Raw genomic sequence first — 27,510 nt, 5'->3', positions numbered from 1 at the left:
ATTTGGAACTAATCTACTGTTGTTGATTAAATAGGAGAAACTGGTTTTGCTGTTGGGACATCCTGAGAAATTTCAATCAACTGAAGGTCTGTTTAGACTTTATCTAACCCAGAATATCAGAGATTTTAAGCATCTAAAAATGGTGCGTACACATTAGTACATTAAAACAATGCAGCGCACTGCCCACTGCAATTGAAATATTTATTTCCCTTCTTCTGCTTTCAGCTTCTCCATGCCACAGCAGATCATCTCCCTCCATCTTGACAATCAATAATCATGATAAGTTATCATGATGTCAATAATAACCAACAAATAATTGTGGTTGTGACTGAGAAAAAACATAGAACAAACACCTGAATAACCAAGTGCAGCCTGAGGTCCACCTGTACTAGAGTGTGGGACACACATCCTGGTGACCTTTAGTTCCCTTTGTCCCAATACCTTTAAAAATACATTTTAATATATATAAAAAGTAATCTTAAACAGTTAGTTCTTAATTAATTCTTGGAAGTCTTCTTGGGGCCTGTATAAAATAAAACTTTTATTTCGAAAAGTCAAAGCGGAAGCTGTAGTTTGTCACGTAGTGTGTGACTTGGTGCAGACGGTGAAACAGGAGCTGGAGAAAGGAGCTCAGGCTGAGGCAGGTACAGGTGTGTGTGTGAGTGTGTGTATTTATGTGTGAGTGTGTGTGCGTTTGGTCCATGAATGTGGCGGAGGAGGGAAGTGGTGACGGTGTGAAGAAGAGACGGAGCCGCGGCAGAGAAGGACAAAGGAGCGGCCAGAGCGGAGGAGGAACCGGGCAGAGAGCCGGGCACGGTGGGCAGAGAGCCGGGCAGAGAACCGGACAGAGAGCCGGGGACGGTGGGCAGAGAGCCGGGCACGGTGGTCAGAGAGCAGCGGGGATGTCGGAGAGGATTGCTTCGTGTGGCAGTCTGTGTGACAGCAGCACCAACCTGCTGCTACAGTACTGCAACAACGGTGAGCTGATCATCTTCATCTTCATCATTTTATCTCATCTAATCCCATGCGAAAATGTCGAGATAACAAAGAAACCATGAGTTTTACCTTTTATCTTAGGCTGGATGATGTAACTGTCATCACAATTAAAACAAATAGCTACAAATAATCCATCATGATCACTAATTAATGTCAGATAATTAAACATGTGTTTTTGATTATCAATGAAGTATTAGATAAACATTTAATTATTTAATTGCGCTTACAGAAATCACACTGCACAATTCTACTAATACAGATAACCGTGTATTTAATTAGGTGAGTTCAGGTGTGGAATACTTGATCTATCTGAAAAACACTTTAAAACAAAACTGAACAGGCTCAAATGTAACAATTATATGTACCATTGAAAGTGCATGTAAATGGCAATATGCGATACCTAGAACTGTCTAAAAGTGAACACAATTGATCTACTCTTGTCGGCATAAAACCATGTTTTCTAAGAGGGTTAATTCTCATGACAAGATAATAATTTCACACATCTGAGGTAAAACATTGATTCAATATTTTTCATGTTGATAGTAATGGAATTCTTATCGCAAAATGTTGTATATTGTCATAGAATTATTGCCCTGGCACAGGAAATACAACACATATATGGAACATTTCCAGCTCACCCACCTGAAAATATTTGTATCATTGGATTATGCATCATGTTAAAGTGATTATCAAAACTAGCGAATTACTTATTCGCTAATTGGTTAAAAACTCTAGTTTAAGCCACACATGAACATGGCTTTGTTGCTCCTCATAGATTTTCTACTTCTGATTACACATTGTGGTTCAAATGTATTTTCCTGATTTGAATATATGATAATCAGTGATGGACATTTGACAGTTTCTTTATCATCTCATCCTTTTCCTTCTGCAGCTCTGTGTGTATGAATGTATGAATGTCACATCCTGCTTTACAAATATGATGCAAATATGATGCAAATAATATCATATCAGACACAGACAGCAGAGGGTTGTGGCTCGTGTGTTATTTACATTATGCTTCAGTAAAATCCTTGTCCTTCTGTCACTGTCTGTAAGTAAACTTTGCAAACAGACAGCCATATTGAGCGGACAGGTGGAGAGACAGCGAGGGGTCATCATGGGAGTCTGGCTGTAGCTGCTGTGATGTTTGGTCGATGAGCTGCGTGCGATGATGCAAACCATTTAAATCACAGAGTGTTGTGGTCCAAAGTGTCCTGCAGCTCCTCAGGTTTCCAGGTTAAACCCAAGAGAAAGACACAGAGTTGGCTTCACAGGGCAAAATAAAATAATGAGGGAAACTTGGGGCGGAAGAAGAAGAGAAATGCTGCATCTGCTTTACACAGACTTTAAACTGTTACAGGAAGCTGCTTTCTTCCTCTCTTCTCCAAATCTTTTGAATTATTTTCCTAACTCATTACATTTTAAATGTATTCCACAGTTCAGTTTAAAAGCATCATATGTTATTTCTACTATTAGGCATCTCTCAATCAAAACAATAATATAAGACCTAGTTTGATGTCAGGATCATGGGAATTGTTGTCTTGTTGTCACTTTTGGTTCCTGTGTGCATTTGTGCTTCACGGAGAGAGCTTTGGTGGCAGAACGTGCAGCACATGTCAATGAGTGAACCAACAGTGAAAATACACACAATGAAAAAACAAAAGACAATACAAGTTAATAGTACTGACTAGTTCAGATATAGGGTGTTTCCCTCACATTAGTGTATTAATATAGAAATGTTACATATTATATCTTTAAGGACATTTCTGCTTTTAATAATCCTAAATTGTACTTAGAGATGGTCATATCCAGTACAGATGCACAGTGAGTGCGGCTTCTCCGAGCACAGCAAGTATCACACGCACCACTTTGGATGCTATTGTTTGTCTTATTTTTCCATTGTTGTTTAGCTCTGCCCATGGTCCAGCTCCTCTTCCTCTTACCATCATCGCGTTGGTTGTCGTGATTGGTCAGGTACCATCTCGTAGTCTGTCAAGTCACGTCACAAATGTATGGCTCTGTGTTCACCTCTTGTGTGTGACATAGGGACAATCATATCAAATCAAAACGTCATGTAATCTGACCTTGGAATTCACGTGAACAAATATTTTTACATAGAGAGAAAGTTGATCCTCACAGGTCTGTATGTGTTGTTTTGTATGTTTTTTTCTTTTCCTTCATGCTGTCAGGAGTCAGAGGTCAAACTGTTTAAAAATCTATAGGACTCCCATCCAAACAAACACAAGACTTTACACACAGGTGTAACCTGTAATGAATAGTTTTTGCCTAAAACATGCACAAGTTCCATGCAATCGAGGTGATTCCTACCATTTTGAATCAAAATAAAAATTGAAAAGTTGCTTTCAAATCTTGAATTGTGATACAATAATGAGAGATGATGTAAACTGTGGGAGGCGGTGAAATGTGCTGCTGAAAATAGGCCTGTGTGAAATGAGAATAGGGCGAGATGTGAGTGAGCGAAGCGGCAAAGAGGCGTTGAACAGAGCACACTGGGAAAATCAAGTGTAACAAGATAGAGCTACATCGTAGAGTTAATCGTATCATCTCGTCCTCTGTGTTGCATCTGCCCAGTTGGCTCAAGTAGATCCACGTCTTCCTGTCTCTTTATGTTTGTGTCTCATCATCTGCCTCCTGTCTTCCACTTTTCCCTCCAGTCGGTCTGTTCTTCTACCATCTGTCCTCTCACTGTAACCAGAGATCACACCACGAACCCAATAAACACACCCTGCCTTTATAGTTTTACTGTTCTCTGGCGTGGGTGGGTGTACAATCAGTTAGAGTAGCTTCTGCAGTGCTGTCAATCATCACGGGTTATCTGAAAGGCCCTGCTGAGGTGAACTCCACCTCCACTGGGACATTTAGACAAAAATTACAATGTGACTTGACATTGAATTAAAAACATATACAGTCATTTAAATTATATAAATCTGCTGTATGCTAAAAATATACACCAGCTACACCTACTGGTGGTAAGATGTAACGGTCAGTGTCCAACATCCACTGTTTATATATACGTATATAAAAGAAAAATCATATAGTCTCAAAAGTAAAGCCAACCTGCATTCTCTTGAACGTCCATCAGAGGGCAACCCCACTGGTTTTGCATGCTATGAGAAAATGATCCCTTTTCTCATGTGATTTATTATCTCAGAATACGTCCTCCTGATGAGTGTATGGTTTTCTTTATATGATCCATCTATGATCCACGTCTTCTTCTGGAAATTATTGTCCCATTTAGAGCCAGATAGACGGCACAGCAAGGTAGATTTTTGGACTCCTGATTAAAAAAACCTAAACACAACAAGAAGGCAGTTCACAAACCAATGAGTCACATCGCAATAGATGCACATTTATCGACTTACTTAAGTCAGCCTCTTTAATGTCTGCAGGACCAAGACTTTTAGCTGTTTTCTCTGTGTGTATTTAGGTATAGACCAGCCCAGATAAAAGATATGGTGTAGCAACTATAAAGCTTAAATGAAAATGTCATCTTGAAGTCCATTTAACTTTATGCACTTTATTTTAGAAAAAGATCACTGCTAAATTGTAACCGATGGAAATTGACATTATGATACAAAAAACAAAGATTTATAATGAATATTAATAGTGTAAAGTGCCAGTCATCATAAAATTACGGAGCCAAACTCACCCTCATTGTCTTAAAAACTACCATGTGCACATGAACAGGTGAGTTTATCAATGGAGCCACACCCCTGTACCCAACGCCGGACGTGACATCTTCAAAAATCTGAAATATAAATGAAACTAAGGTTTAGCTCCTACATATGTTGTTATAGAGTACAGTGCTGTGTGCATGTTTGCGGTGTAGAGGATTTTGATTAACTGTTCAGCCGTACAGTAGCTTTGGTAAATTCCACTCGCTGCCTCCAACTTCAGGCATCAGACACACCAGCCATCATGCACTGAAGCTATCCATCATAGCACTGTGATTTAACAACTTCATTCAAAAGCAGTGAATTGCTGATTGTGTTGCCACAAACATGATGACACCTTCGTCTCCAGTTTGGCCGTTTGTCCACCAGTTTGTAAACAAAAAAGTTTGTAAAATGTGGGACTGTCCTTGTGCAGCAGCAGCTCCTTTTGGTCAGAGTGAGCAACACTCTGTGGGTCTTACTCAAACTGTCAATCTTGTTGTTTAATACTTTAATTCAGCAACCTGTGTGTGTGTGTGTGTGTGTGTGTGTGTGTGTGAGTGAGTGATTCTGAAGTCCTGCTCTGCAGCGTCTCTTCCTGGTGGTGCCTGGCTGGACAGATGCCAACGTTGCTGCAGTGTGTGTGTGCAAAGTCAGACTCCGCCCCTCCTGACTCAGTTCTTTTTGCCGATAGCTTATGCCACAGGAGGAGGCGGAGGGTTGAAAATGAAGGATGGGGTGATCCAGGAAGTGAGAGAGTTTGTTGGAAGTGGAGATGGAGGAGGGAGTGGTCCAGGATGGGACAGTTTGTGTGTGTGTGTGTGAGAGAGAGAGAGAGAGAGGGTGTGATCGACCTCTGGTTAGAGACCGGGAGGGGGGAGGGAGTCTGAGTCTAGGGAGACTGTAGGAGAGGAAGGGTGAGAGCAAGTGGACAACCTGACAGAGTATTTACTCTGTGGACTGAGTGACTGACTGACTGAGTGAGCGGGTGATTGACACGAGTGACCACGATGACAGGTAGGCGAGACGAGCTCCACCTGCATCATCACTTCACTGCACCATGAATATTTTAGCAGCCTCCAGGTTTCTTACTGCCCTGCACTGAATAACCCACCTCCCGTTGTCCACCTCTCTGGCAGCATCACACACACACACACACACACACACAGAGCCCACCCCACCCCTCAGTATTTCATCATTCATGTCTTTAAGTGTGTCTCCTCTCCACCTCCTCCTTTGTTTCTCTCCTCTGTCCATTCATGTTTAGTCCACCATCGTTCTAAGCTACTGTTTAAATTAACACATAACAATCATTGTGTCTGTGTCTGTGTGTGTGTGTGTGTGTGTGTGTGTGTTAAGGAAAGCAAGAGTGGAGTGCTTAGATGTAATCAATGCTGTGGTGCGTGTGTGTGTGTGTGTGTTAATTCAAGGTGAACCCTACTGATCTCCATCCTTTGTTCTTTTGCTCTTTCCTCCTCTTCCCTACCTTGTGTCCTTATCTCCTGCTCCATCCCTTCACTGTGTTTAGTAATCATGTTACATGAACCCACTAAGTGATATCATGTGTGATACTACAGATAACCTGGTTAACTGTTACACACACACACGATGTCCAGGCGTGCATGGGTTTCACCAGATTGCAGGAAAATAAAGTTCACAAAAGTTAGATGATGGCAGTAAGGTGATTAGTGATTAAAACTGGTGCCTCACAGTGAGAAGGTTCTCAAATAACCTCCAGCAGAATCCCACAGCACAAAAAACAATCAATGTCATGTAAACTTGTAAACATGTGGTTAAATGAAAGTATCTAAAAAGTGTCTTTCATTCACTTTCTGCAGCCGTGTTTCCTCATCATCCTGCATCTCTGCTCACTTCAGTGCACGTATGGAGGTTTAGAAACAGCGTTGTTGCTGTACTGTAGTGTATATAGTTAAAAAATGAATCATTCTTCATTATCTCTCTCGCTCACTGTGAGTTTTTTCACCCACAGTCTCCTCCCACATACAATCTGTCCTCTTCTCCTTCAACTTATGACTGTTAGTCATTCTTTCTTTTTTATTGCTCCTACAGTTTATATATTTAAATATCAGTACTTATCAAACTTCCTGTATTTAAATACAAAGACACGTATTACTTCCTTCACTCGTGTGGATGAGGAGTTGAATTGCTCTAAATGACTGTGACAAATTAGCTGTCATTATTCACACCGTGTGAGTTTTAATTCTCAGATGGGTCGTTGACTCTGGGACAGTGAAATACAGTCTAATGAAGGGCATTAACGAGCTGGAAGCTGTTTAAAAAGAGACGGGCTTCTTTTCAGTTGTTGTGGTAATCCAGTTATATGTTATGCGATACCTGGGATGCATGAATAATTAATATACAGTATCTACCAAGTGCACATGTAATTTAAAATGATTACTTTTATGAGTAGCAAAGACCTTTTGATCGAAGCACAACATTTTTAATGGTGGATTTAAACAAAAGGCTGATGTCGTTCGGATGAAACGGCATCAGATAACTGAGCTGATAAGAAGGAAACGCTGATAAACGTGAAGAAGCTCTGACACTGCAGACACTGGGCTGCTGATCCTGCCATGCAAATCTCTCCTCTGTATGTAAACCTCAAGCTTGATTTCCCTCCGGCCTTTTCCTGTCTCATTTGGCTGCGAGATGTGATACAGTAACTGTAACTCCCTGTGGCCTCCTGCTCAGCTTGCAGCGCTGAAGCGACGCATGCGTCGTCCGTGCGTCGCAGCACGTGCTGGGCCAGCGTGACCTGTGCCGTCCTGGTGGTTCTCTTCATGTTATTTAACTGAATCTTTAATGTAACTGGAAACACTTTACGCCACTGTAGCTCAGAGCTCTGAACGGTGTCCACAGGAAAAAGTTATCCTGACCTTTGCAGACAATAAGTGGTAGTATTTTTAATTTCCTTTCAATAATGAAGCCACTGCTTATGAAACAACAGTTAGTTTGGACCAGCACTGGGACTTTTAACTGTAGTACTGTGTGTAGAGTGTTGGTTTAATAATCTGCAGTTTGACTTTGATAATCTGTCTGACCACTGGTGGAGGATTAGGCTGAAAAGAGTTCATGAAGAATAAAAGGCCAAGTACTGAGGGAGGAGTGTGAGGGCAGCACATTCTCAGCATCAGCACATTCTCACTATCACAGATCACAGAAAAAAAAACCATGCATTTCAACTATTTCTGTATTGTACAGAGAAATAACAAGGATTATTGTATTGATCCATCTTTATACTGTCAATGTTTGCAAATGACCCAGATATAGAAATAAATATAAAAGAGATGAGAACAGACACTGCATTTAATCCTTAATATGATCATTAACATAAGCTGTTGTTTTTACATCGAGTGTTTCTCAACCACATCTACTTTGTTTAAGTCCAAACACATGATGTGCACATGTGCAAACACTTTTACGTAAAGAGTTTTTTTTCAATCCTGCTGTATTTGCATTCCCGTATCATCATCATCATATTCCACTCTTCATCTTGCATTTGCATCACTGCCCTCTGCACTTTGGCAGAAATATTGACGCGAAACAAATGGTGCAACTGATTACAAACAAATCCAGAACTAGTGATGTTTAAAAACTCCACTGGGCATCCTTAGATCTTAATGTATGTGGATGTAAACAAAGCTTTGTTTCTCTGTTGACAACAGTTCCTCCGTCTCTCTTTTGTCTTTTCCGTGTGTGTGTGTGTGTGTGTGTGTTTGTGTGTGTCCAAACAATACAACCCCACAAGCCCAGTGTCTGGTGTTGTGTTCCTCCTCTTTCTTTCTGGGTCTAAATTATTAAACTAAGTAAATTTAAAACCACTTGTGGACAAAGCAGCAGCAGCAACACAAAACTCTTAACCTAATGCAGCTCATTGTGTTTACACCCAAAAAAACAAGTTAGGATATTAAGTCCAGGAAGCAGCAGTATAATAATCTCTTTGCAGCTCTATAACCCTGATACTGACCCTGTTTGCTTCTCTTTTACTATAAACTCACCGACTTTAATCAGTGTTTTACTATTCCAACAGGATGTCATATAGTTTAACCCATAACCATCTCTCCTCTTGGATTTCCTGTGCAGATGACACGGTGTCGGCCAGCAGTAACATGGACATCGACGACCGGGTGTCTCACCTGGAGCAGAGGCTGCAGCTGCAGGAGGACGAGATCCAGCTCCTGAAGTCGGCCCTGGCCGACGCCCTGCGACGACTGGGATACTGCGAGGAGCAGAGTCAGGTGATGCAGTCAGGAGGCGTCCATGCTGCTGGGAGGAGACCGCTGGCCACCACGGCCTCAGCGGCACCTACCAAGGGTGAGTGAGGGAGGAAATCCACATCGAGTGCTGTGATGGTCAACTTTGAGTAAACATTCAATAACAAACGGGGCTGACCTATTGCAAGTAATTGCAATTGCGACTTGATTTGCAGTACAATTATTAATATCAATAGATTCAAAACATGACCTCAAATGAAATGTTCCATTGAAGAGTAGCTCAGGGTCTGCAGCACCTCATACAGCACAAAGGGACAGTGGCAGTGTGATTGTGCTTCTTTGTGAAAGTGTTATCATACCCTTATGATCTCCCTTTTATGAGATTTCAATTTTTTTCTGTTTGTTTGTTTGTTTGTTTTTCAGTGCGTCAGCTCCTCCAGGCTCTTCCCTCCAGACCTCTCAGTAATGGCTACACTCAACAGAAACGCCTTCTGTCTTCCCCTTCTTCTCCTAAGAAAGAAGTGCTGCAGTCCATTAAGAGGTACAATTTCAAAAATGTTTTTTTTCTACTCGTCAATGTGCCCCACACATGTGCACATTTTTTATAACTGTTTAAAAGAATAAAACTTTGAGTATTTCCACTCATGTAGGTTCCAATTCTTCTTGTATTCACAATTTGCATGTACTGAGGAGAGTGACTCAACTTGTAATTTAATTGCAATCATTTAAAGGGGACATATTATACCCTATTTCCCCCATTAAAATAGTTCCCTGGTGTCCTAATGAACATGTCAGTGACATACCTTGGTCAAAATACCATAAGGATGAAGCATCATAGCAGTTCAATAACCCTGCTAAGCCCGCCCCTTTCAGAACGCTCGGTTTTCGTGCATGGTCCCTTTATATGCAAATGAGACACAGGCAAACACACACCCACTTCTTCCAGGGGGTTTCTGATTTGTCCTCGTTACAGCGCTTTACAGCTCTATTCGTCTCCCCCTCCCTCCACTAGTTCTCTGACAATATCAACATGGCAGCGTGCGCAGAAAACAGCCAGAGTGCCGTCACAGGAAGAGACGTTCTACATAAGGATCGAGCCGAACAGTGCCGAACTGTTAATCAGTTAAAAACACTTAGGAACAGCACCACTGATCGCCAGCGGCGCGCGGCGAGCTGCATAAGCTGGCGCTGTATGTTACTGTATCAGACCGGTGACTATGCTCCGGAGACCTCGTCACCGCGGCACCGCTGATCGCCACCGCGGCACCGCTGATCGCCACCGCGGCACCGCTGATCGCCAGCGCATACAGCGGCCGTTTAGGCGGCTCGCCGCTGGCGATCAGCGGTGCTGCGGTGGCGATCAGCGGTGCCGCGGTGGCGAGGTCTCCGGAGCATAGTCACCGGTCTGCACCGGAGCTGGCGATCAGTCGCATACAGCGGCCGTTTAGGCGGCTCGCCGCTGGCGATCAGCGGTGGCGATCAGCTGATTTTCACAGAGAGTGCAGCACCTCTGCACAGAGAGTGCAGCACCGCTGATCGCCAGTGGCGAGCGGCATAAACTGCCGCTCGCCGCTGTATATGTGATTGTATCAGACTGAGTCTGTGCTCCGGTCATGGAGGACGTACTGAACAAATATTTTTAATTAGGACGTGTCAGAATGGTTAGTTATGAGCTCTATGTGACCTTTTCTTAACAACGTGTGTGTGTTTGTACGTCGGTGAAATACGTCCCCTGACTAAATACGGCGACCGCTGTCTAGTGCGAACACACGTTTGCTGACTTTATCCGGCACATTAGCTTCATATATCAAATCCTCTGTGGAAGTTTGTGTAAAACACTGTGCTCCACTGTGCAGCCACGAACAGCACACTTGTCCCGCCACGTTGACATAATACCGCTCTTCCTCCCTCGCCTGCACTCTCGCAGGGACAAGGTGGAGCTAAGGTGGAGCTCTCGAAGTAAACTTACTGGTGGGGCGGTAACATTCGCGGTGAAATGCGCATGCTGACGTCATAAACGCAGGGAATTCAACATCGAGTGTTTTATCGCCTATACTTACACTAAGGGGAACCACGAAAACATGACGGAGTATTCTTTTTCCACACTTTGGTGACTGGTAGGGCCCCCAGAGTCCCAAATATAAGTATTAAAATGGTTAAAAAGTTGATTTTGCGTAATATGTCCCCTTTAAGGAATCACACAATAGATGAAGCTTGTGAAAACAAAGCTGCTGCTGCTGCTGCTGCTGCTGCTGCTGCTGTTGTCGTTGTTGACAGACATTGAAACTATCCCATTGCTCCCAATAGGAAATACAGTTTTACTTCTATGATCCAAACTCTTACTACACCAGTGGTCAATCATTAGAGTTCAATTATTAAGAGTGGATGTTAAGAAAGGGAAAGAAATGATCCTGAATGTCTCCTCTTTTCTTCTCTAACCAGGAAAAGCATGTCCACAGAACGTCTCACTCTGGTCAGGAGAGAGATGGGAGCAGAGAGTCGGAGTCGAACCACCTCCTCCAGCAGCTCCTCCGGTGGCAAAGGGTAACACATGTCTCCTGTCTGTTCATGTACTCAGCAGCTGCTAATATGTGAAAGATTCAGTCGATAAATAAATAAATAAAAAAAGCGCTCATCAGTTTCTAAAATTGCCATGAAACCCTCTTTAACCTGGTGTGTATGTGTCCTGTGGGTCATGTCACATCTCTCTTTATTTATTGTTAAATTACTTTTATATTCTGTGCTGTTTGTGTTGAGCATAGAGCATAAAGTGGTTATATTTTTATTATTTAAATCTCCTAATCATAATTCTCTATCAGACCACTCAGCACTTTTATGCTACACTAGGTGCGGTCTGTCTCCTTCTAAATGCATGCTGGGATCATCTCCAAATGTCTTAAAGAGCAGGTTTAGAAAAATGGAAAATGAACACACCGAAGCATCATAGCTCAAGAAAAGCCACGCTGGAGTTTATCTGAAATGGAACCGGTTCATAACACTGAGATATCAACTCATACCACTGATGTCCTGAGGTTCTACCGTAATGACAAGTATATGGGCACAAAGCTCTATTTCTCTGCTTTCCGGTCTCCATCCATCCATCCATCTCCTACCGCTTTATCCTCCACATGAGGGTCGCAGGGGTTTGCTGTGCCAATCTGAGCTGACATAGGGGGAAAGGCGGGGTCACACCATAGTTTTTGAATCTTCTAGATACCACAAACAGTCCAGGAGTTACGGTAATGAGACGTGCACATGACAAATCATGTCAGCGACAACAGCATGGTAACGGAAGGGTTAAAAATACGACTGTGAACTCCCACTGAATGCCCGGGTATATTTTTAGTAGTGAAGTAAAGTCCACTTCTGTGTGCTTCTTCCACTTTGTCTGCTCAGCAGTGACTTCAAGTGAATCACTCAGTGTGCAGCGCAGCAACGTCACCACAGACACGGACACAAACAAACAGTAAACCAAAACTGCTGAACTGAGAAACACAGAGAGAGAGAGAGTCGTGGCTTAATCAGCATTGTGTGAACTCATTAGAGAAAGGTTTGCAGAGCTGCCACTAACCACTAATCTGTGGATTATTTTCTCGATTAATCGAGAAGTCATTTGGTTCAGAAAACGTCAGCAAATGTTGAAAAATATTGATCAGTGTTTGTCAAACATGGAAATGACGATGTTATCAAATGTCTTACAAAATGATTCAGATTTAATGATTCCTTTGTTGAAACTGAAAAATTAGAGAATCAGAGAAACCCTCAAACCGATGAATCGATTATCAAAAACGATGACGATTAATTTAGTAATTGATTAATAATTGATTAATCAAGTAATTGCGTATTGGTTTGTAACAGACATTTAAAAGTTACGCACTACAGCTTTAAAATCTCACTGAAATGTTTACAAAGGAACCCCAGAAATGAAAACGTGAGAATAGTTTTTCTTTATGATATGATCGTTTCTTCCAGTTTCTTCCAGTTACAGAGGTTTAAATTATTCAGACTGTGTCAGGATCAATTCAGCTCATCATCATGAGTATCTTCTGCTCTGTCTCCTCCTCATTGTGTTTGTATCTCACACACGTCACCATGAATTTTGTGTAATAGTTACCAGGCATGGTTCTCCTCTCCTCTCCTCTCCTCTCCTCTCCTCTCCTTCCCTTTCTGCTGATGGATCAGGTTTCCACTTCTCCTTGTTGGTAAAAGGAGGAAGGGGAGTGGTTACCAGGCAGAGTGGGTGGGTTTGCAGAGTCAGGAAGTGTGTTGTGATTGGATGATGGTTCGCCCTCAGGCTGAGCTTAAAGTTTGCTGCTGTGAAGGAGGAAGTTGTTGCTGTTGCTGCTGAACACAGGACACAAAGCGCTGACTGCTCACCACCTTGCCCTGCTTCTCTATAACGGAAAGGCTGCAGACATGAAGAGATCCTCTAGGTAAACGGCTGCTTTTCAAAAGAGAATCGATGATTAACAGAGAGACTGAAAGCAGAGAGGCCTTATGGTCGAGCTTTTAGAAGAGAAACTTATGTTGTGTTTTGTGGGGAAAGTTGTGTAGCTTTTGTTTCTTGGTGATCAAATGGTTACATGAGTTTTTTTTTTTAAATGCAGCTTTTTAAAATCAACTGGATGAGTTAAAGAGTAGTTTGGGGCGTCACACCCATCTCTGTGTTGACTCATATTTGAAGAGATTAAAGAGTAAACACAGTGGTTTTGGTTGGGAAAATGAATTCAGGCTGAAAAGCTGCCGCCTCATGTTTTTACTTGCTTGTGTGCAGCTTCAAAAGGAAGTTGTGTTGTCTCATGAAATTGTTGTTGTCACGCAGACTGTTTGTTTCCCCCGTCTGTGGAGACTGTGGTTGGCTGTGGAGGGAGAGCTTCAGCACAGTAATGTGAAGAGCAATTTGTGTGAGTTGAGATCAAATTACTGAGGATAACACACAACGATGCTAAATTACAGAACTTCTATTCTTACAGAAAGAGAACGATTAATGGTTGGTTGGTTAATTGTTTAGTTGAAAGAAAGGAAACTTGTTGTTTTGAAAAAGCCCTCAGGGTGAAATTGTTTGAAGTTTATTTTTTTGTCATTACGTCACACACATGGTTGAATTTATTCGCCTTTTATGTCTCATCAGTGGCTCATTGTTCTGTTGCAGGTCAGAACTAATGAGTCTTGGCTCAGCTGACGGATAAATAAATTAAGTTAAGTTATGAAACACACGCACAGAGATGGATTGAGTGATCGTGAAGTGACAGGAGACACTTTATGTGACTTTATTTTCTTCACGTCACCAACTGTAGTTTTATTTATAAGCACACTTGATTAATTCTAAGGCTCCAACGGGATTCATTTATTAAATTCCTGTGTATCCTCACCTGAGGATCCACATAAAAAGCTGCTGAGACCACTCCTTTATTACACAGCAGCAGCAGCATTATAACCACAGACAGGCAGCTGAGGGACGGATGTTACTGTACGATTACCAATTCTGCCCAGTGTGCAGAATCACTGATAACATTGATTGCTTCTCCTGCTTAACATGGAACAAATCTAGACCACAGAAGCATTTTGCACCACAAAGACAATAAACCAGTTTGACATCACTCTTAATTGACTTTCATTTAATGTAGTGTAATGTAATGTAATGTGTGTATGTGTGTATATGTATATGTATATGTATATATGTATATGTATATATGTATGTATGTACTGTATATACACACATGTATGTATATATAATCTTAATAATACATATAGATGAGAAGTTGAAATGATAACTGCCATAAAGCAGAAAAGAAGAATAAGAAGAAGTAATAATATGTGCATTTATGGAAAAACAAGCAGGGATTAATTTCTTATGTTCTTATCTCATTTAGTCTCAGCTCAGGAGAAAAATATTTAAAACACTAGTAAAACTTAAAAAGCCCCATATTTTTAAATACAAATCTAAAAGGAATCTTGTTATGTACAGTTAAAATAGCTTTTTGTAAAGTAATGTAATGTAATGTAATGTATTCATGCATAAAATCTCTTATGCAAAAAATTGATAACAATGGCAAAGCCAGTTTATTCATAGTTTAAAGTTAAATTTACAGCCTGGGAATTCTGTTGCTGTTTATATTATTGTCTTTTGGTTTGTGCAGGATCGTTTCTTTAAATTATCTGGCAACCTCTGCGTGGGGTGGATTTCAGCAGGTGTTTTGAACTATAGTTGCATATTTTACATATGGCCACTTTAACCTTCAGTGTGACTGAAATCAATCACATTTTGATGAAAAGAAAAGATCAGACAATCTCCATCATGTTGGAAAGATCGAGATCTTTTTCCATTTGTCCGATCAAAACGTTCTCCCCCTCCCTCCCTCCCTCCCTCCCTCCCTCCCTCCCTCTCTCATTTATTGTATTGTCCTTTTCTGAAAGTTGCCGCAGTGATGTCAGTTGGGATTATTGTGGTGCAAAGCTGACCACACATCAGTGTCTCGGTGTACGTCTCCTCTTCTGTATGAGTTGACTCAAGATTGTGAATGTGATCAGTCCATTAACTGAGCCACTGCAGTACTTCACTCATAATGGATGTGGAAAATGGACGCACACTTAACAGTTCTCAGTGCCCACTCCCACAGTCCACAGGGCTTTGACCATCACGTACTCAGGCCGCAATATCCATCTCTCACCGACAGCTGCAGTCATTATTATAATCATGTAATGTTGAATTATGATAACCTTTTTTTTTAATGCATCCACTCTTTATTTGCAGCTGAATATGACTTAATTTATTGATTTTAAATATTAAACATGTAAAATATTACAAACCATGTAGTGTTGGTATAAACCCAGTCATACAGGCATCATGAGCTTGATTTGGCACAAACCACAGGCACTTGACTCATGTTTGGTCACATTCAAATTATGATGAATAATCTAACACGGGGTGTTTATAAAGGTTTTGGAACTTGGTTACTCTTTGATTCTTTAATTTCTATGTGCAGTATATTAAGTATCAGCTGTATTATTGTCATTTTTTTGGTTTGAAAACAAACCTGAACCTCTGCTGCATCTTGTCAGATAACGTTGGAGAAGAGGAGCATTACAGTTTCTTATACGTGTATCTGTCTGTTTCTTGGCTGTTGGTCTTTGGAAAGAACCTGTAGAGATGGAAAATGAAATTACTGGATCCTGATTCACTTTACAAAACACAAACATGATGCAGCATTTCTCAGAGAGACCCTGACCAGGTTAGTCCGCCCACCGGGTGCCTTTAGGGGCCCCCAAAGGTGTTTTTCTAAGAAGCCATTTATATTGATTAGCTCAGGAGATGAACGCCATGGTACCTTCTGAGGCCCTATGCAACTAGTGAGACATGTTTAGTAAGATCGTGTTACATTTAACACGTTGTTTCTTGTGGCCGCCCATTTTAATATTTTAATAACTAGTTCATCAGTAACCTAGCGCCTAAACTCACTCTTTGTGTCCCATGTTTCAGGGGTGGGAGGAGCTCCCCTTTGCCTGTGGCCCCCGTAGACTTTTGTAACCCCGTGTGTTTCCAAAGTGCAGCAACAACAATACACTCACTGCTGTGTTTTAATGACTGGTCTGTTTGTGCATTCTCTCTCCCTGGAAACCTGGTGACCACAGGACTGCAGCCAAATATCCAACTGTCAATTACCCAGCATGCCCTGTACTAATTACTGGCTCTGGATCAATCTCTGTTCTTTGATTGGCTCAAAACAGGCCACACCTCGTCTCACTGGTAGACCAAACACACACACAAGCAGTCGCAGAGACAAACGGGCCTTTATGTGGTTATTTTACTAAGCCGACACTCGGCCTGCTCGCCTCCGGCTGCCAAGAGACACAGCAAATGCCAGTCAGGTCCTCGGCTGATTCTAGCGGCGTCGCTTGTTGACTTAAATTTTAAAACACGGTCACTGACTGTGTGACATGTTGAGAAGCTGTTCATGGTGACTCCATGTTGAACAAATGTCACACAAAGCAGACAGACACACACACACACACACGTCTCATCCTGGATCTCAAAGGTGTCCTCAGTGTCTTTCACTAAAACCTGTGTTCAGCTCGAGGTGTGTTCCTATTGGTTCATGCTCTCATTTTGTTTTGTTTTTAGTGAAGCTTCATCAAGGTTATATCCATTTAACCAGGAAAATTGAGATTAAGAACCTCTGTTTCAAGGGAGTAGTGGCCATGATAGGCGGCAGCAAATCCAAAACACTCAACACAGTTACACATTTACAGTTACAATAAACCAAAAAGAAAACAGATTAAATTTACAAGCAGATTATGAAAAACAAGTGCATGTTGTGGAGTCGGCCTCCAGAACTTTTAGTTTGGATTTAAAGGCGTTCAATGAAATGAACTCAGTTAGTTTCCAGTCTTTCTGCAACATATTCCATGCAAAAGGTGCAGAGTGGACAAAATCCCCTTTATCCAGTTCAGTACAGGCGTTTTAATAATGTAATAGATTTAATAAGGGCTCAGGGTGAGAGAAGGGTACAGTAGGAGTTTCAGAGCACAAACAAATACACGTCTACTTTGTTTTGTTAATGTGTTTGCTCCAGAACTTACTCGCATCACGGTGATAGCTGTTTTTTGTCTACGTGTCACTGCCGCTCAGTAAAATGGCAGGAAACTTGAATAATGTGACGTGCATTTCACAAGTACCTCGCAAACACAAATTTTATTTTGAAAAACTCAGTTTCTTGCTGTGTCTTTGACTTGAGAATACTTTTAAACTTGGAACTGCATTGTTTACAGTCTGTGCAGCTGCTGCTGCTGCTGCGTTGTTCTCCACACTCTCCCGTTGCTGTGTTGGAAGAGAAAAACCTGTTATTTTCCCTTTTATCTTATCAGGCGTTACTTTTACTGCTATTGCCATGGTAATATCCAAGGCAGCGCCTTCAGCATCTCCATATTCTGATTGGTTGACAGCATCCAGACAGGTTAGGCTGAGTGTGAGCTCTGATTGGTGGACAGAGCGTTGATTCAGATGCTGCTTGGTCGTCCATCACCTGGACCTGAGTGACGGGTCTGATTATGTGGCTGAATCAGAGATCGTCTGTTTAGGTTTAAAGTTATAGATTCAACATTTGTCACATTAACACGTCGTTACCTGCAGATAACAGGAAGTCACTCTGTTTACCTGCTCTGTTGACTCTTTATCAACCTTTGTACTCAGCCACATGGAGGAGTGATTTAACCATTTTAAGCTCCTCCACCAACACGAGCAGTGAGCGCGACAGAGAATAAATAATTCACAGTCTTATACGAGAGCCTGTTGTCATGGAACAAAGTCTCAGAGTCTTTATTTAGTATTAATATATATATCCTCTGTTTTATTTAGTTTCCATCATTAATGTTTCCTTTTCTTCTGTTTCAGTAAATCCAAAGAATGCACCTTTAATGCAGGTAAACATGATTCCTTCTCCTCTGATACTTTATATTTCTGTGTGTAATTCAAAGGCTTCATAATTCATGTTTTTCCCTCTAATAAAGAAGATGACATCGATACCCAATTAGGCACCAAGGAGCTCTTGAGATTGAAGTTCAGTCATTGTGACTGATTATTTCTTATTATTAGACATGTTACACATCATTTAGAAATTAAACAGACAGATCTCTCAGTCTTCTTATTCACTAGATGTCTTCCTCCATGTCCTCTTTTGTTTTTTGCTTGGTTTCACTGAATAAGACTATTAAAAAACAAATAATATTCATTTAGATTTCATGCTTTTTGTGACGTTTGAAGACTTTTGTCCCTTAAATGTTTTGTCTATTTTTCCCTCTCTGTCTCTTTCCTTCCAGAGGACGGCTACGTGAGGATGTTCCTCCGGGGTCGTCCCGTCACCATGCACATCCCCGACCAGCAGAGGGAGAGCTACACTCTTGACCAGAAGGTGGCGCTCCCTGACCACAAGCTCAAACTGCAGTGGGTGTATCCTTCAAACATGGGAGAGAGAAACAACCTGAGAGGATGAACCGAGGATAAAATTTAATTAATAATTCAAATCTGTATATTCTCTTTCCACAAACTAAACTTCTTAGACCAGAATCTGACGTGTTCTTGCCTGGTGGTGGTGCTCTGCTCAGCCTGTCTTATTCCCTAACTCCAGCATGGATCAGGTACGGCTACCGTGGACGCGACTGCCGCTCCAACGTCTACCTGCTGCCCACAGGAGAGATAGTTTACTTCAACGCGTCTGTTGTGGTGCTGTACAACACTGAGGAGCAGCAGCAGAGACACTACCTGGGCCACAACGATGATGTCAAATGGTGAGGGGGACAAAGATTTAGTGAACTTATATTAATCGTATATTCTAAACTGCACGGATACAGTTTTTAGACTGTGTTTGCCGTTAATGAGAGTTGTGGTTTACTTGATAAGTGCCAGCAGACATTCTGAATGAGCTCTCTGACTGCAGCCACTGGCATGTAAACAAACTGAATCCCCCCCAGGGCATGCTGGGAAAGCGGCTCTTCTCTACACATAAACTTTAATGGGGGGGGGGGGGGTTTCCCCACGCCATCCCATTGAGCGCTCTCACTCCTCTCGCAGGGGGGGAGAAGGATCATCTTTTAGCTTCTGTAGCTTTTATTTTGCTTATTTTATTATTTTAGAACAATTTTATATTAATATAAGTATGCTTTGCTTTGGAGTAAATATAATTTTAGTAAATATTCACAAAAGTTTGGGAATACTGCAATTGAGCGTTTTAAATGTGATGCTTGAATCTAAATCAGCTGTTACAGAATGTTTCACCTTTCTGCATATAAAAAATATGTGGGAAGGAAATGTAAATGAGGTAATTATTATTATTTTTTTCTTTATCTAGTCTGAGTGTACATCCTGACATGGTTACCATAGCAACGGGCCAAGTGGCTGGAAACTCTAAAGATGGAAAGGTACTGGGAAAAAAAACACACACACTTTTTTCTGTCTGTCCTGTACAATAAAAGTCTTTGAATCTTGAATCTGGCTCATAGAGACATGGTGACAGTTTTATCCTACAGCAGGTTTCATAAACAGACGGAAATGACATTCTTATCGTATCCTTTTATCTATATTTTTCTTTCTTATCTATATATCTTGTCACTCCTCTGTGCAGCTGCTGGCTCCTCATGTCCGTGTTTGGGATTCTGTGAGTCTCAACACGCTCCACGTGCTCGGCATGGGAGTGTTCGACAGAGCAGTCACGTGTGTCGCTTTCTCCAAGTCGGTAAGAAGCCTCACGTCCTGTGGAGTTAACGGTTTAAATGGAGCCCTCTGTTTATTTAATGTACTTTTTTCTTTTCAGAATGGCGGTGCCTTCCTTTGTGCTGTGGATGACGCCAATGATCACATCCTGTCAGTCTGGAACTGGCAGAAGGAGAAGCAAATAGCTGATGTCAAGGTATCCTGCCTCCTGGTGTCAACGCGTATGCGTTGCTAGAATGGTAACATGGTCATAGTGGAGATTGATGTTTACATCTTCATGACTCCTGTCCCTGCAGTGCTCCAACGACTCTGTCCTGGCTGCCATGTTCCATCCCATGGATGCCAACCTGATAGTCACCTGTGGGAAATCACACATTAACTTCTGGACCATGGAGGGCAACACTCTGAGCAAGAGACAGGGCCTGTTTGAAGTATGGCCATGTTCACAGCTGTGCACCACCAATATAAACCCAAACGACCCTAAAAATAAACATTCATTAAGTGTAAAAACACCTTCTGCTGTGAATCTGTCCGTTTTCTCTCTAGAAACACGAGAAACCAAAGTACGTGCTGTGTGTGGCGTTCGCTCAGAATGGAGATGCCATCACAGGAGACTCCAGTGGAAACATCTACATCTGGGCCAAAGGTCAAATCTACAACGATCAACTCTCAATTACTCAGGAAGTATATATATATATATATATATATATATATATATATATATATATATATATATATATATATATATATATATATATATATATATATATATATATATATATATATATATATATATATATATATATATATATATATATATATATATATATATATATGCTCAAATCAAGAAAATAACACAGGCAACGTGTTTCTGTGATTGACAGGTGGTTACCGCATCAGTCAGGTGGTGTCGGGAGCCCACGAGGGCGGGATCTTCTCGCTGTGTGTGCTGAAGGACGGCACCATGGTGTCTGGAGGAGGGAAGGACCGCAAGGTGGTGCTGTGGGACCACGATTACAGAAAACAGGCTGAGATGGAGGTAAGAGTGCTCAGCTGTGCTGTATATTCAAAGCATAGTGACAATAAACACAGTCCTGAGGTCTCTGAATGAGTCCACGCTGTGTTTGTGTGCAGGTCGGTGAGTCATTCGGTCCTGTCCGGGCACTGGCTGAAGGAAAACCAGGAGAGCTCTTTGTTGGAACCACCAAGAATGCCATCATCAGAGCTGCTTTCCCTGATACTTTAACACCAGTGGTGCAGGTACTTAATTTTACGTGGTATAATGAGAGCATACCAAAGTAAAATCTTACATTTCCCGTTGAAAAAGCAAAACAAAATCCTTTTTTTTTTTTTTCAGCTAGGGTTGCCAACCATGTAAAATAAGGTATTTTTGCAGTATTTGAAAGATAAAACACAACAATTTGTTCCTTTTGTGATTATCAAGTCAGTGCAAAATCATAACAGAAAAATTATAGATTAGTCCACTAATGAAGATTTATACAAGGTAAAATAATATCACCCTCCTGCTCATTCATTACTGTCTAACATGGGCTCATTTAATTGGTCGTCCGAGTGCTGTGCAAGGGGATATAGCAATGTGCAGAAAGTGCAATATGTAAACAGTATAATCAGGAAGTTGGCAACCATGAGTATTATTTATTGTGAAAAGCAAATGTTCATATTGTTAATACACACACACATTCACGTCTCATTTGCAGAATTATTGTTATTATCTTTACAGTGTAAAAGCCAGGGCTGAATGAGTATTCTCATTTTCATTTGAATAACATTTAAAATGATTACTGTGTGATATTTGTGCAGATCTGTGAGAAACAAAGATGTTTTCTTCAGTGTGTAAAATATAACGTGTATAAGTCAGGACAATATTTAATCTAAAATGGTTATTTAACACACATTTTGGCTTTAAGAAATATTAACGCCTCCTGCGATTTGAAAATTGCAATAGGCTTTATTGCGATTTTGATCAAATCCCAATGAATTGTTCAGCCTTAGTAACAGCCAGTTAACACTGTACATACAGAAATTAAAATGGGACTCATGAACTTGTGTTTATATGTGAAGATTTGAACATGGCAAGCCTGACCTTTAAATGGTTAATTCATTAGACACCTGACTGCAGGAAACTTTATTGTAATATAAGGAATAAAGACAAATTGTCCATTTGGCAACTTTCTCAATGACATTTCACAACCTTGGAAGTGGAAACTTCCAAGGCTGTGAAATGTTATGAAAAAAGTAGACATTTAAGTCGACTAAAATTGTAAACACAACCCTATTTGGAGGCACCATAGTATAAATGGGAGTCAGTCTGGGGATGTGCTGAATTAGACGTGATGTGTCGCAGGGTCACACAGATGAGCTGTGGGGTCTGGACGTTCATCCCTCCATGGAGCAGTTCGTCACCTGCGCCCAGGACAAACAGGTTCACCTCTGGGACACCAACTCCCATCAGCCCCTCTGGAGCAAGACCATTGAGGTGAGGAGGAGGAGGAGCAGCTGGGATGCAATTTAAAAAATTTAATAACGTGAATCATCAAATTAAATAAAGAAACTCATCGTCCTCTGTGCTCCAGGATCCAGGGAGGTCTGCAGGTTTCCATCCCAGCGGAGCAGTTGTGGCAGTCGGGACCATGACTGGAAGGTCGGCCTCTCGGTTACAAATTAGACACTAAACACGAGTTTGACAACTGTTATGCAGTTTTACATTTAGTAACATTTTAAAGCAATGTTTGTGACGTAAGTATGCATCTACTGTGGTATTGAGTTTAATTTGAAGGCAGTATAAAATGACTGACGACCAATCTTCAAACCAGAAATAATGAACTAACAGTGAGATGATCGTGTCTCAGGTGGCTGGTGCTGGACACCGACACCCGGGATCTCGTTTCTATGCACACGGACGGCAATGAGATCATTTCCAACATCAAGTACTCTCCAGGTACAACATCGACACAAAGTGTAATGTTTCTGCGCTGTACTTGTCTCTGTCAGGAGCATTTCTAACTAACTGTTAACCCTCTGTGCTTTTAGATGGTAACTTCCTGGCTGTCGCCTCCCACGACAACTTTGTTTACATCTATGCCGTGACGGAGAATGGCCGAAAGTACAGCCGTGTGGGGAAATGCACTGTAAGTGGGTGTTCCTGCAGCTTTGTTACCACTTCACGTGTCCAATAAGATACCGATATTACAAACTCTGGTATCTACCGATACCATTATTAGTTCGATACAGTCATTTTAGAGCCTTTATGAACTATGAAGCTGTTAACGACACATTTGTGCCAAGTCATTTCAAAGATATCATTCTCCAACTGTGTAACCAACAGTTGTAGTTGTAATAAACAGCCTAAACATGAGTCAAGCATGATTTCGATTCGATCCAGTGCTTTTGATACCAATACCGATTCCCATCCCTGCTCTTTAAGAAAGTTGTTTCTATCTTAATCACATTAAAACATGCTCTTTTTCTCTAAAATGTCCACTTGTGCGCGCTCCTCTTTCCTCAGGGCCACTCCAGCTTTGTTACACACCTGGACTGGTCCACAGACAGCCGGTACCTTGTCACCAACTCAGGAGACTACGAGATCCTCTTCTGTAAGTTCTGTGTCTCTGGAAACATTTACAGTCCACAGCTTTTAAGGTGACATTTTGGACTTGTTGTAACACATGGTTGTTTTATGGTTGTTCCATTTTCCAGGGGAGGCATCTAGTGGTAAACATGTGACAAACATGGACACTGTGCGTAACCAGGCGTGGGCCACTTACACCTGCACCCTGGGCTTCAACACCTTTGGTTGGTCAATTGAAATAGTTGAATCAAACCTGTTCTTCTCACCAGTTTCACTCACTCACTTTTCTTCTCCGCGTGTCTCAGGGATTTGGCCGGACGGAGCAGACGGCACAGACATCAACGCTGTGTGCAGGTCACATGACGGCTCCCTGCTGGCCTCTGCCGATGACTTTGGCAAAGTGCACTTGTTTTCCTTCCCCTGTTCTCAACCAAGGGTCAGTCGTGTTCACGCACAGTTACTCACGTTTATCACCTTTGTGTTTCACACAAGCAGCCACACGCTTCTTCCCTGCATGCGTTGTAATGAAGTGTTAATGGAACGCCGTGAAAAACTCTGCAGAAACAACAAAATACTCGACCGCGAGGCTCAGCGTGAGATCACTACCACAAATTTAATACGTCTCAATTTCTTCCAGGTGTTTTTTTTGGGCCCACAAACATGTCTAAGCAGTGGAATTGCTTTAACAAGTTCAAATGTTCAGCCCAAATGTGTAGTTGTAAACTTAATTTCCCCGTTCAGAGAAGATGCTAATAATTACAACATGTTGGTACTTATTTTTAAACACTCATCTTAAAAGTTTTACCCACATTTGGAGTCAACACCAAGAGTAATGTCCATGAAGAACTGAATGCAAAAGTTTCAGTTCAGACCCAGAAAGATGTACATGGATTGTATTTACTTAATATTATCATCCATATTCTACCCTTCTCATATTATTTCTTTCTTTTGCCTGCTATGGTTTATGGCTGGATAATGAAGGAGAAAAGCTACTGAATAATGAATTGAATAATAGAGAAATTGTGCACTTTTAACTTTTCACGTTTTCTTTACTTCTTTACCGATATCGTGATGTATCGTGAGATGATTGTGTTGCAATACATTGACTGTGACAGAATCGTTGTATCCTGATATTATTGGTATCGTGGACCATGTATCTGAGGTTCTCCTCACTTCCTTCCTCTGCTTCTGAATCCGCAGGCTCCAAGCCACGAGTACGGTGGCCACAGCAGTCACGTGACCAACGTTGCCTTCCTGCACGACAACAGTCACCTGATCTCCACTGGTGGGAAAGACACCAGCGTCCTGCAGTGGGTGGTCGCCTAGAGACAAAAAAAACCCTCATCTTTAATCCCTGGAAACGGGGACCAGCATCCGCTCCGACCCATTATATCATGTCTTCTTCACTGTTTTATCCTCCCCCCTCCTCCACCAGGGGGCAGCACCTCCTCTGTGCCTAAACCAGAAAATTAGAATAACTCACAACTTGACCGAGCGACACCTCACACATCAGACGAGCTGATAAGTATCATTGCGACAAAGTAAATGATATTTAATGTCCAGCTGTTTGTAATAGAATGTAGAGGAAAATGTTGTCATGCAAGAAGTTAATCTTAAAAAAAAAAAAAAAAAAATATATTAACACCTGCATCATGACCAGGTAGAGACACAGAGCAGACCTGTGATTACAGCGTTAGTACTAACTGTGCCTAAATCATATTTATCTTTAAAACCCTTTAATGGGAATTCCACCCGTTTTTAAGGGAACGTGTGTTTTCATGTTTTAGTTCCTTGGCTGCAGATGTTACGTGCACCTTACTCTCTAACAATGCATGACATAGTTATGGATGGATTCATTTACATTTTGGGATTTAGTATTATTTCTTTTTTAAATTGATGTAAACATCCAGTGGTATGAGAATCTTGAAATTTGAGTTATTTGGCTGAATTAATGCAGATTTTTGGCCACTGAGAATCCAATTGAACGCATGGAACCAACGTAAAATGAAGGAAAGAAAAATAAACCTGAATATATTTACATGCTTATGAATGTGCTGTGCTGTAAAGTGTGCGTGATTTGAAATGATAGAACTAAAACATGACGCATCGACTTTAAATTTGTACGTAATCCACCTGAATGTAGTCTTTCTTGTCATGGTTTGATCTTCCAAAACAAATGTGTTCTTAATAATAATATAATAACAAAAATAATAATAATAATAATTGGCACATGTTGGGAAGAAATAAATGTCTTTTCTTGTGGTGAAAGATTGTACCAGTCCCTTAAACGGGTGGCATTCCCCCTTTAAAGTAGTAACATTAACCTCATTGCCTTCTCTGACTTCACTCCTCATCCCTCAGCCTGATTTCTTAAAGGTGCATAATCTATAATAATCTTAAATATTACAGATTGTTGTTGGAGATTGTGAACAGTACAAAGTGGTGGTTTTTCTTGTCCCGAGGCCCCGCCCCCTTTACCAGCTGCTGTCTTTCTGGTTGTACCGCTCCTGTAACTGTGCTCACGAGGCACTAGATGGCGCTACAACACCAGAGAAATGAGCATGACTGAGGCTGCGTTCCTACTGTAGATGCTGTTAATGTTGCAAAGGTCTGTAGAGTAAATATACAAATCTATATTATGCAGTATATCCCAGTGGCTGTGTTATTTTAATATTTAACTGTAAAGACGATGCATGCTGTTGTTATTATTAATATTATTAATATTATTCTTGTGGCAGTTTTAGCGATTGACAGAAGGGTATAATTATTAAAAAATTAAAGCGACTGTGCTTTAGGAGTGAGCTTGAGCTGTGTTACCTTCAGTTTTGTTAATAAAGTTTTTACCAAACTACGTCTGAGTGAAGTTCAAACTACTTCCTTCCTAATATAATCAATAAATATGAGAAATAATCCCAAACAAATATGATTTCACGCCACATCGTAATAACAGCTAAATGTATAAAAAAAGCTTGACTCATGTTTCATGTCTAATAAAGGAGAAGGAAGAAGTTTACAACATTCAACCACTAAAACTACATTTTTTAATTTGACACCTTAATCAAGAAATAAAGTTGTGTTTTACTTTTTTCTGTTTTTTTTCTTCTTGTAAATGAGCCCATTGATTATGGATGATTATATTTTACCATTAAAAATGTCATTTTGGTTAAAGAGCTTCTACATACTGATGTATTAACCATTACAGAAACAAAAAACAGATCATTAATTAGTGAATTCATAAATCTTACATTGGGTGGTTTTCTAATACATTTCTGAAGCTCTTTATAAGCATCTTCTACAGTTTGTGCCCTCTCTTCCTCCCAACTCTCCCTGACTGACTCTCTCTGTTTGTTTGAGTTACTTTCATGGAAACAAATCACATTTTGTTTTGATTTTCTTCCTAAATGAAGGTTTCAGAGCAGTTCCTCTGCCACCAGATGCTGAAGCTCCGGCACAGTGAAACAGAATTTGTGTGTGGTCAGTCTGTCCAGGTACAGAAGTGTGTATGTGTCTTTATGCTTTCAGGCTGAGCTCCATTTTGTTGCCAAACATTCAAATACACAGGGTTAACTGGAGCGGATTGTTTGGTAAACAAGAGTTTTACTAAACAACAAGATAGATACACTGCTCCTGCTGCTTCAGTAGATAACCACTTGTTTTTAAATCAGACGACATAAAATGTGTTTTATCGTAATTGACTAATCTGATACGGCTTTCAAAATAAAAACATTTTTACGGCTGCATTCTGATTGTTCACTTCATAAGAAACGTTTTTTCCCCATTTACACTTACTTGACATAGTGAAGACAAAAC

At 41.0% G+C, this 27,510-nt stretch overlaps 1 protein-coding gene across 1 annotated transcript; it reads left to right on the top strand.

The window, feature by feature from the left end:
* Positions 1-600: 600 nt before the first annotated feature.
* eml2 (EMAP like 2) lies at positions 601-27,440 on the top strand. Its single transcript, XM_058634192.1, has 22 exons — positions 601-978; positions 8,775-9,005; positions 9,329-9,446; positions 11,348-11,449; positions 18,297-18,325; positions 18,722-18,851; positions 19,040-19,189; positions 19,750-19,819; positions 20,023-20,133; positions 20,212-20,307; positions 20,408-20,542; positions 20,658-20,757; positions 20,996-21,150; positions 21,246-21,371; positions 22,477-22,608; positions 22,706-22,773; positions 22,982-23,070; positions 23,163-23,260; positions 23,638-23,725; positions 23,829-23,924; positions 24,006-24,136; positions 24,901-27,440. The coding sequence occupies exons 1-22, from the start codon at positions 675-677 to the stop codon at positions 25,024-25,026; spliced, it is 2,685 nt and encodes an 894-aa protein (XP_058490175.1). The 5' UTR covers positions 601-674; the 3' UTR covers positions 25,027-27,440.
* Positions 27,441-27,510: the final 70 nt, after the last annotated feature.

Source organism: Solea solea, chromosome 7 (assembly GCF_958295425.1).
Source record: "Solea solea chromosome 7, fSolSol10.1, whole genome shotgun sequence".
In the NCBI taxonomy this organism is placed as follows: Eukaryota; Metazoa; Chordata; class Actinopteri; order Pleuronectiformes; family Soleidae; genus Solea; species Solea solea.
This window is presented reverse-complemented; position numbering and strand designations above follow the sequence as displayed.